An 11,638-nucleotide genomic window follows, 5' to 3' on the forward strand; every position below is an offset into this window, starting at 1 on the left:
CGAGGCCAGCGAGGTTGCGGCAGTGACAAAACATTCCAGCTCCAAAAGCTTTAAGGAATTGGAGATTATTGAAAGCTTTTCTGAAGAACTCCTTAAATCAATTAAGCTGAAATTTGAACATTTTATCCAGCCAATCTTGATAAGTAATCAATCAAAATTTAAGATTCGTTCCGTTCGTCAGATATATTTTTGGAAAATTTTCGAGCCTCACTCCAGATAATCAAGTCCGACCTATGTTTTGTTATTTTTCTTCAATTCAAGCATACAGTTCTATTTATATCTAAGAATTAATGTTTCAGTTCCATTCAAAATTCTAGGAAAGTTAAACTTCTCACATCCCAATACCAACCACAAGTTTAATACCCGTTCTCAAACAACTCAACTATCCCAACCAATAAATCGATTCCAACCGAAAGCTTTCATTTTCTCAACATCCGTTTCCGCCGTCTCTCTCTCTGTTTCTCCCATCCAGAATCGGACGACTCGCCGGGAATGTACCTCCGGGATGACTTTCTCGGTCGGCCCACGGAACTACGTGCCCCGACGGCGGAACGTGCCGCCCTCTTCCTCGATCTGGCCCTGTCCGGCCGGGCGCAGGGCAGCAGTAATTTCGAACCGGCACTAATTTATACGCTGCACGTCTACCAGTACAGTTTGTCTGGCAAACGGGGAGGTAAGTCCGAGCCGAACTCGGTCCAAAGTTCAATAAAACACAATTTTATGGTCTTGCAGACGTAGTTAATTTGGGTTCTTCATTGTGATTTTTTTGTTCTTTCTTTCGTGCCATTATGGTAGTGGAAGGTGGCAGAAGTCGATTGCATCTAATCGATCTTGGAGGCTGTGCCAATCGGAGTGGGGGACTTCCGCTGTCTGGGATTGGGAATGTGCTGCTGGCGATTCTCAGTGGTCAGAAACATCCACCCAACAGAGACCATCCGTTGACGCCGCTGCTGCGAGATTGCTTGGCTCCGTTGACCTGTCACGTGGCGATTGTTGCCCATGTGGCCCACTCTCAGGTAAGGTTTAGTGTGATTTGTTCATATGGACGAAGCATGAAGGCATATTCAATTCCAGTCACATACCGACACGTTAACGACGATCCAGTTGGCCTCCCGTATTCATCGGCTTCGTCGGCGGAAACCTCGACATCATCTGTTCGCCGGGAGGGCGGCAGAACTTGCAGGGTCGTCCGGTCATCAATCAGGGGGTTCTTCAGAGGGCCCAGATCCATCCAGTTCCGACTTTTCCCAGGATACCGTAATTTATGTAGGTCCATGTGATGACGCAACTGATGGTGAACATCCACCGGTCTACCTGCCAAGTCTCAACTCCGGTGATAACCGCTGTGCCATGAATAAAGTCCTTAAAGGTTCAGCGGCGGAGAAACCCACCTCAACTCCCACAGCCTCACCACAGAAAAAGAAAACTTCTTCCACATCCAAGCGTAAGAGCGACACCCTTCCCCATCCCGGGAGAATTAGTTTGTTCAAACCCGATTCTTACCTCCTTACAGCTCAAAATCCTGCCCCAGCACCGATCCCCACTCGTACCGATAGTCTTAAGAGGAATCAAACGTACAATCAACAATCCGTCGCTGCGGGACCAGAGCTGGTGGCCAATGCCATCCAGATCGCTTCCCAGCATGCCTCTCCTAAAATTGTTGCCGGAGCCTTCAAACACGTGACCGGCGTTAGTAGAGGCTCCAACATACCTACACCCAAAGGTTCACCCATGAGACGACCTATTCCTGCTGCGGCTTCCACTTCAGCAACTGGAACTCGCGAAAGTCCAGCTAGGCAACTCGGTGAAGAGAAGTGGATCGATGGTCCTCGGGTATCGAAATCTAAGGTCCATGAAGCTCGGCATCTGTTGAGAGAGATCAACCACGTCAAGAGTCATGAAACCTGGATTGATGGACCTAAAACAGCTAATGCAACCCAGGCGTTCCTTCCCCCGTCAGCGCACAGCAATCAGAGCTACGGTTTTATGGATAACCACAAAAAGTCCATGATCCGACAATGGGTTGAGAATCAATCTATGCAGCTGTTGCAGCAGTCCGTCTCGGCCAACAATTCTCCAGTGCACAGTAGACACCACAGTTACAACCCACCACGATTCAAACCTAGTAAATCCGATGAAGACGGATTCGTTCTCGAACTAGAACGTCAAGAAGAACTGGTGAATCCAATTGCGTTCCGTGGATTCACCGCTACCAGTGGTGTCGTCAACAGTTCCGAATGCCACGTTCGAACAGGCTTAAAGCAAGCTTACAGCTTGGACAACCCGGATTTACAGCAGAATGCCAGCATACCAGTGTACGCCACGGTAACACCTTCCGCCACTAAGGCCACTACAGCAAATGCTTCTAGTGCCACTGTCCCCTGTCCGAACCCAGCACCAACAGCAGCCGCCATCGACAATCAATCGGAGAAATCCCATCCACCTTCGTCGCATGCCAGTGAGAAACCCGTTAGTAAGCACGGCGACAGCCAGGAAGAAGAAGACCAGGACAGTGGACCGTCGGAAGTTCCACCAGCACTGCCATTAATGGACCCTTTGGGTTCACGGGAAATCTCCCACGAAAGCATCCATCACCTGTGTTCGCGACACGTATCGCGAGACAACATGAGCGTCCACAGTCAGCATAGTCACAATGCCGGCATGATGGACTGTGGACTGCAGGTCACGGAAGACGACATCGCTAGGACTATGGGAGGGTGAGTATAGGGTGCTATGGGATGCTGTTTGGTATCCGTTAGATTATACCGACCGATTTGTATCGTTCACAGGGAGCATCCTCTGAGTGCGCTGAGTCACGGAGACGTATCCGTTGTATCGAGCTTCAATGTCGCTGGAGATGCCTTCAGCGATTGCGTCATCGGTGATAGCATGCGGTAAGTCGCTACAAACTTGGGATCTACTTCGAGCTTGTCTATCTAACTTCTTTTCCACAGAAACCAATTCGACCAACTTGCCCGATTGCGAGAAATCTTCACCTCTCAGCTAGCAATGGCCGAGGTGACTCCAGCCTTCCGTCTAGGTGACACCGGTAGTGTCTACAGTGAACCTGCCTATCGCTTCAACACTGGAGCCGCCAGCGTTTGCAGCGAACCAGCGTACCGTCCACCGAGTCCTCGCTGCCGTGACTGCCGACAATCGCTTTCCCTCTCCCGAACTCCCAGTCAGTGTTCTCTACCTAGCCTAACAGGAATCGTTGCGATAGCCGGAATGGAACAGTATGCTTCCCTTCGACATCCCGACGGTGCTTCGGATCCCAATCTGCCAAAACTAGGAGAAAACAACGAAGAACCTCTGGACCCCGAGGAACACATCCGAGAGAACCCTCTAGCAGACCTCGACGAACAGGAAGCTCTCAAAGAAAGTACCTCTCTCCTGCCCCAGCAAACCCTTCCAACCCTTCCACTGCTCCCACTTTCCACACCGGAAGCCTACGACAGCGGCCACGACTCCACCCCACGAACTTCCAAACATTCCGGCATTTCTCGACGGGCGGAAAGTGGCTACCACAGTGTTGGGACCGTTCGTGACAGCGACGGAAGCAGCTTCGGGTCGGCTGCATCCCGTGCCAATCAGAAATCCAAGAAACGAAACCGCCACGACAAATCTCTCTGCCACTGGCTGCGGAATCCCTTCAACTGTACCTATCCGGACACGGAGGGCGACGTGAGTGACTTCTAGGGGTTGCCGTCGGACGAGGTGAACGATTGTAGCTAAGTAGCTTAATTCGGTTATATGTGTATGTGTAGCATTCTTTGAGTTTCGCGTTGTCTGTTGAGAAATCAGGATAGTTTGCTTGGTGTGCGTCCCCCTCCCGGGAGGTGGGGTTAATGTTTGCAAGACAATAAACGAAATCGCAGCTTTCTCCGTTTTTCCGCGATCGCCAGCCCTCTGTCCGGACGAAGAATTTTCGAAGAACCATCGACTATAAGACTAAAACTATTTTATAACCGTAAGAAGCTGCTGTAAGAGAATGCCGAACGCAAGTGATTGTTGTTTAAGTTTCGAAGGAAATCAGTGGTGCATTTCGGGACTAAGAAGCTATTTGTACAGTAAACAATTTTATAGACTATATTATACTTATAACGGTATAGGGATAGAATTATACACAACCCGATTAGAGAACTATGAAGCCTACGCATCTAATACATACTGAAGTCATCGTTGCTCCGTAATGTTTATCGACAGCCTGTCTTTAACCGTGTATGTGTGCTGCTCTGCTGCGCTATTCTCATGTTACCTTGATACCAATTTCGGATAAATGCTTGACCGGACCTGTTGAAGTAATTTCGTATTTGTTTGTAAAAATTTTTTTTTTTCAGCTCGATCCACGTTATTTTGTAAAGCATCCACTCTTATAAATAGGTTTTACCTCTGCCACCTGAATGCGGGTAGTGCGATAGCCAGCTTATGTGTTGTTATGCCTTGTTCGACTTGTAAAAGACATTTTATTTCAACCATGAATTAAATTATCGATCATGATCGCGATCTTGGAATGTTTTCTCACACGCAATAGGCGTCGACCACAAATTGCATAACGCTCTAGAAGAATGGAGGATATATGGCCGGGCGTTACGGCCCATATAAAAATTATCGGGTTTTTATACAAAAAAGACTTTACGGAAAGGGGTCGAAAAACGTTGATTATAGCATTGCATTTAGTGCTGCCTTATCAGGGACAAAGTAACTCCACAGGACGGGGAAGTTGATGGGTCAGCATCATTGATTGAAAAGGTGAGCGAGTCAAATAAGATGTTTGAGCATTGGTTTCTTTTTAGACAAATTTTAACCCTGTGTACTGGGATCTTAAGTTTACTAGTTTATGTTCATTCCAAAAACGATTTTTCGGTAGAAAGCTCGAAGTTACTTACCTTACCAGTCAGGCTAAGGCCGGGGTGGCCTCTGCTGTACATAGTAGCCGCCTCCATTCCACTCGGTCCATGGCTGTTTGTCTCCAGTTCCGCACTCTGTGTAGGGTCCGCAGATCGTCCTCCACTTGGTCGACCCACCTAGCTCGCTGCGCTCCACGTCTTCTTGCACCGGTCGGATGACTCTCGAGAACGATTTTAGTCGGGTTGCTATCCGACATCCTGATGACGTGACCCGCCCACCGTAGCCTCCCGATTTTCGCGGTGTGGACGATGGTTGGTCCTCTTAGCAGGTAATGGAGCTCGTGGTTCATTCGCCTTCTCCAAGTCCCGTCTTCCATTTGCACTCCGCCGTAGATGGTACGCAACACCTTCCGTTCGAAAACTCCAAGGGCGCGTTGGTCCTCTGCACGTAGGGTCCATGTTTCGTGCCCATAGAGGACGACCGGTGTTATATATTACATCAGAGCGCCCCTCGTTATATAACACTATTTGTCATACCTTTGTATAACACTACCAACACAGATCCGCTGCTATCTGCAAAGGCCTCCCGCGAGCTCGGATTTGTCAAGTTTTGCCGGGCTGTGTCGTTCGTCGAACCATCAGCGAAGTCTCCAGATAAGCTGTTCAACATCTACAGGATCAAGGCCCAGGAAATAATCGATGAACATCAGGAGCTCTTCACAGGATACGGAATGCTTCCTGGTGTAGTATCTCTGGAAGTGGATACATCGATTCATCCGTCAATCCAGCCTCCGCGTCGGGTTCCCATTGCGGTACGAGAGAAGTTGAAACGAGAACTGGAATCCCTTGAGCGCGACGGTATCATCGTCAAGGAGACCCGCCATACAGTCTGGGTAAGTAACCTAGTTATTCAGGCTTATTCTGAGCGGCGTGTGAGGTGAGACGAGTCGAATGAGGTGACAAAAGTCGACTCGATCCCATTTGATTTGTATTAGTCGTCTCACGTCACGTGAGACGAAACCGTCCGTCTCACCTCACACGCCGCGCAGAATAAGCCTGATTGTACAACGAGGTGGGCCAGAATCCGGGGTTCGCATTTGCCTTGACCCAGTGCCGTTGAACAAAGCTTTAAAGCGGCCCAACCTGCAGTTTGTCACCCTTGACGAGATCCTTCCTGAGTTGGGCAAAGCGAAGGTGTTCTCCTCTGTCGATGCTAGAAAGGGATTCTGGCATGTGGTCCTCGACGAGCCCAGCAGTAAGCTGACTACTTTTTGGACCCCTTTTGGACGGTATCGGTGGACTCGCCTTCCATTCGGCATTGCCCCGGCCCCTAAAATATTTCAGATAAAGCTCCAGGAAGTTATCCAAGGGCTCAAAGGAGTCGAGTGCATCGCCGATGATCTGCTGATTTTCGGTGTGGGAGATACCCTTGAGGAAGCGCTGACCAACCACAACGAATGCTTGGAACATCTTCTCATCCGGCTGGAGCAGCACAATGTAAAGCTTAACAGGTCGAAACTGAAGTTATGCGAACGCTCCGTCAAGTTCTATGGGCATGTGCTTACAGACGAAGGACTAAAACCGGATGAAGATAAAGTGGTTGCAATTCGAAATTACCCAACTCCGGTCAATCGCAAAGAGGTCCATCGATTTATTGGCATGGAGAATTATCTGAGCCGGTTTATCCGAAATCTGAGCACGAATATGGACAACCTTCGTAGGCTTATTTCGGAGTTCATCACTTGGCAGTGGACATCGGTAGAGCAAGCTGAATTCGATAAAGTAAAATCGTTGGTGGCTGATATTAACACTCTGCGGTATTACGACGTTACACATCCGGTGGTCATTGAATGCGATGCCAGTAGTACCGGTCTCGGAGTGGCGATTTTTCAACGAGATGGAGTCATCGGCTATGCTTCAAGGACGCTTACACCCACGGAGAGGAATTACGCACAAATTGAGAAAGAGCTTTTGGCCATTCTCTTCGCCTGTGTACGCTTCGACCAGCTGATTGTCGGGAATCCTAAAGCAACGATTAGAACGGATCACAAGCCGTTAATTGCCATCTTCAAAAAGCCGCTTCTGTCAGCTCCTCGTCGTTTGCAGCACATGCTGCTGAATCTTCAGCGGTATAATCTTTCGGTGGAGTTCGTAACCGGTAAGGACAATGTGGTGGCCGATGCCCTATCGCGGGCGTGCCTTCCTGCAGTCGAATCTGAAGAATACAGAAAACAGAACATTTATAAAGTGCTAGAAGAGGTAGAAGAAGTGAAGTTGGGTGCATTTTTGCGAATTTCGGACAGTAAAACAAGTGAAATTATTGAACAGACTGAAAAGGACCCCTCAATGCAATTGCTGATGAACTACATTCAGCATGGTTGGCCAGAGTCTGCTGATCGTATCCCCGACAGTGCTAAAATTTATTTCAACTATCGTCATGAACTTTCGTGTCAAGATGGTTTGATTTTTCGCAAAGATCGCATACTCGTCCCACATGTACTTCGAAGAAGCTTGGTGGAAAGCTGTCATGCAAGCCACAACGGGGTGGAGGCTACATTGAAGCTTGCTCGAGCCAATCTTTTTTGGCCCGGGATGAACACTCAAATTAAAGATGTTGTCAAACAATGTGGCACTTGTGCAAAGTTCGCTCCGTCTCAGGCAAACCCACCAATGCGAAGCCACGAAATTCCGATATATCCGTTCCAGCTTGCATCAATGGATGTTTTCTTCGCGGAGTACCGAGGAACCAAACGGAGTTTTTTGATAACTGTGGATCACTACTCCGATTTTTTCGAACTCGACATCCTGAAGGATCTCACTCCTGAATCCGTCATCATCGCCTGCAAAGAAAATTTTGCACGCCATGGTATCCCGCAACGCGCTGTTTGCGATAACGGTACCAATTTCGCCAACCAGAAGATGATGAAGTTTGCTTCCGAGTGGGACTTCGAGCTGGTGACGTTCGCGCCATATCATCAGCAAGCAAACGGGAAAGCCGAGGCCGCCGTCAAAGTGGCCAAACACTTGTTGAAGAAGGCAAACGAAATTGGATCGGATTATTGGTATGCGTTATTACATTGGCGCAATATTCCGAACAAAATTGGCTCCAGCCCAGTCGCTCGACTTTTCTCCCGTTCCACACGATGCGGTGTGCCAGCAGCAGTTGATCGTCTTCGTCCTGTGGTGGTGGAAAATGTTCCAACTGCAATAGAGGCGAATCGTTAGAGAGCCAAATTCTACTACGACAAGAAAGCAAAACAGTTACCTGAACTACAAGTAGGATCGCCCGTCCATGTCCAGTTGAGACCCGACACTTCTAAGCGGTGGGCACCAGGAACCGTGTCTAGCTGCCTCAACGACCGGTCATTTGTAGTGAATGTAGATGGGGTGGACTACCGTCGTTCGTTGGTTCACCTAAAGCCACGTAAGGTACACGAAACGCAGCCTGTCCGCTCTGCACCTGCTGTTCCGATCCAAAACGAGATAATCGAGTCCAGTCCCGCGGTGGTTGTTCCAAACGGAATCTCGTCAACTTGTGTTCCTTTTGACTGTCAGGAGCGCAACACAAAAAACAACACGAACGAGTCGACGCCAACTTTGTTTACGCAAGCAGCGGGTACACCAGTTACACCGTCTACTGAAAAATCGAATCGGTCTCGGCCCGTTACACCGGCGCATACTGGCCGACCGAAAAGAAACATTCGTGTTCCAGCAAAACTGAACGATTATCAATTGGATTTTTTAACTTATTAAAGAAAAGGGAAGATGTTATATATTACATCAGAGCGCCCCTCGTTATATAACACTATTTGTCATACCTTTGTATAACACTACCAACACAGATACATACATGTTCTTTTGGCGCCTTCATTGTTCAGAGTGAGTTAGTTGGCTAAGGACAGCCGTGTGAAATAAATGTATTGAATTGGAAAGTCCGTGTTTAATTTCGAAGAATAGAACAACCGGTCTAATCAGCGTTTTGTAGATAGTTAGCTTCGTGTTACGGCGAACTTTATTCGATCGTAGAGTTCTGCGGAGTCCAAAGTAGGCACGATTTCCTGCCACAATGCGCCTCTGAATTTCTCTGCTGGTGTCGTTGTCGTCGGTCACCAGTGAGCCCAAGTACACGAATTCTTCAATCGCCTCGATTTCATCACCGTCGATATGAATTCGGGGTGGCCGGCGCGGTGATTTCTCCCTGGAGCGCTTTGCCATCATGTACTTTGTCTTCGACACATTAATGATTAATCCGATTCGCCTGGCTTCACTCTTTAGTCGGATGTACGTTTCCGCCATCGTCTCAAATTTACGAGCAATAATATCAATATCATCGGCGAAACCAAGCAGCTGAACGGACTTTGTGAAAATCGTCCCACTCGTGTTTATCCCCGCTCTTCTTATTACACTCTCCAAAGCAATGTTGAACAGCAAGCACGAAAGACCATCACCTTGCCGTAACCCTCTGCGAGATTCGAAGGGACTCGAGAGTGTCCCTGATACTCGAACTACGCACATCACTCGATCCATCGTCGCCTTGATCAACCGTATCAGTTTATCCGGGAATCCGTATTCGTGCATAATCTGCCATAGCTGTTCTCGATCGATTGTATCATACGCCGATTTGAAATCGATGAACAAGTGATGTGTGGGCACATTGTATTCGCGGCACTTCTGCAACACCTGGCGGATGGCGAACATCTGGTCCATTGTAGCGCGTTCACCCATAAATCCAGCCTGGTATTGCAATCGGTGATAGACGGCGGCATAAAATCTGAGAGAGTATCTTGTAGGCAGCGCTCAGTAGTGTGATCGCGCGGTAGTTCCCGCAATCCAACTTGTCGTCCTTTATGTAGATGGGACACACGATACCTTCCATCCATTCCTCCGGTAATACTTCCTCCTCCAAAATCTTGGTAATGACCCAGTGTAGTGCTCTCACCAGTGCTTCTCCACCGTATTTTAGAAGCTCGCTTGGTAGTTGATCTGCTCCAGCGGCTTTGTTGTTTTTCAACTGGCCAACCTGCTCCTCAATCTCTTGGAGGTCAGGGGCCGGAAGTCTTTCATCCTGTGCACATACTCCTAGATCTGTTACCACGCCACCTTCGGTACTTGCAATGTCGCCATTGAGGTGCTCATCATAATGCTGCCGCCACCTCTCGACCACCTCACGCTCGCTCGTGAGAATATTCCCGTGATTATCTCGGCACATGTCGGCTTGTGGCACAAAGCCTCTGCGCGAGCGGTTCAGCTTCTCGTAGAACTTTCGTGTGTCCTTCACACAGTACAGCCCTTCCATCGCTTCGCGATCTCGTTCTTCCTGCAGGCGCTTTTGCATCCGGAAGACTGAGTTCTGCCTGTTCCGGGCCTGTTTGTAACGTGCCTCATTCGCTCTCGTACGGTGTTGTAGCACTCTCGCCCCATGCTGCATTCTTCTCGTTTTTCAACTGTTCACATTCATCGTCGTACCAGTCGTTTCTGTGATTCGGAGTCACGAAGCCAAGTGCCGTAGCCGAGGTACTACTTATGGCAGATTGGATGTCCCTCCAGCCATCTTCAAGTGTAGCTGCGCCAAGCTGCTCTTCCGTTGGTAGGACCACTACTGGTAGCTGCTGCACGTAGTCTTGAGCTACTTCTACGTTACGCAGCTGCTCGATATTGAGCCGCGGCGTTCGACTTTGACGCGTGGTAATAACTGTCGAAAGTTTTGAGCGCATGCATACAGCGACTAAGTATTATGCTTTTGGTCGAAATACAAAGTGACCGAACGTGCGAAAATTGATTTTTAACCTAGTTAGAAATGTCGCAACTCAATTTGGATTACTGCATATTGTTGCTCTTAATTAGCTTAATGATGCGCAACAGAAGAAATAGATTCAAATTTACTTCGCAGCTGAAACTTCGCATGTGCTTTTAGCGACGACTTCGATTTGGTGGTGCGACGATAATAGTGATCCGAATCTATATTCGCAGTGCGGTATGTGCGGACATTGGTTATATCCAAGAAGAATTTACCGTCGATTAGAACGTGGTCGATTTGGTTTTCTGTTTGATGGTCGGGTGATCTCCAGGTGGCTATGTGGATATCTTTGCGGGGGAAGAAGGTGCTTCGGACTACCATACCATAGGAGGCTGCAAAGTTTACACATCGCTAGCCGTTATCATTTGATACGGCGTGCAGGCTGTTTCGTCCGATTACCGGTCTGTACATTTCCTCCCTTCCTACCTGCGCGCTCATGTCGTCGACAACGATTTTCACGTCACGCGGCGAGCAACCATCGTATGTTTGCTCTAACTGCGCGTAGAATGCTTCTTTCTCGTCATCAGGTCTGCCTTCGTGTGGGCAGTGGACGTTGATGATGCTGTTGAAGAAACGGCCCTTAACTCTTAACATGCACATCCTTGCGTTGATCGGCTGCCACCCGATCACACGTTGTCGCATCTTGCCCAACACTATAAATCCTGTTCCCAGTTCATTGGTGGTGCCACAGCTTTGGTAGAAGGTAGCCGCTCGATGCCCGCTTATCCACACTTTCTGTCCAGTCCACGATGTCGAAGTTGCGGGGATGTAGTTCGTCGTAGATTATCCTGTCACATCCTGCGAAACCTAGTGACTTGCAATTCCATGTTCCAAGTTTCCAATCGTAGTCCTTATTTCGTCGCGTGGGTCTTTGCCGATTGTATCGAGTCGTATTTTCTCCTATGTTATTCACAATGGGGATTTTTACGGGTGGCTTATTGGGTCTACGCCAACACTCCTGTCTAGCCGGAGGGCCATCGTGTCAGTTCTG

At 48.6% G+C, this 11,638-nt stretch overlaps 1 protein-coding gene across 2 annotated transcripts; it reads left to right on the forward strand.

Moving 5' to 3' along the window:
* Positions 1–308: 308 nt before the first annotated feature.
* LOC134287707 (kinesin-like protein GA13060) lies at positions 309–5,851 on the forward strand. Of its 2 annotated transcripts, XM_062850275.1 has the most exons (6): positions 309–673; positions 796–1,016; positions 1,075–1,444; positions 1,514–2,717; positions 2,790–2,894; positions 2,955–5,851. In XM_062850275.1, the coding sequence occupies exons 1-6, from the start codon at positions 493–495 to the stop codon at positions 3,697–3,699; spliced, it is 2,826 nt and encodes a 941-aa protein (XP_062706259.1). In that variant the 5' UTR covers positions 309–492; the 3' UTR covers positions 3,700–5,851. The 2 variants fall into 2 exon arrangements, with proteins under 2 accessions (XP_062706259.1, XP_062706258.1); XM_062850274.1 differs by having other exon boundaries at positions 1,075–2,717.
* The last annotated feature ends 5,787 nt before the right edge of the window (positions 5,852–11,638 follow it).

The sequence above is a fragment of the Aedes albopictus genome, chromosome 2 (genome assembly GCF_035046485.1).
Source record: "Aedes albopictus strain Foshan chromosome 2, AalbF5, whole genome shotgun sequence".
Lineage (NCBI taxonomy): Eukaryota > Metazoa > Arthropoda > Insecta > Diptera > Culicidae > Aedes > Aedes albopictus.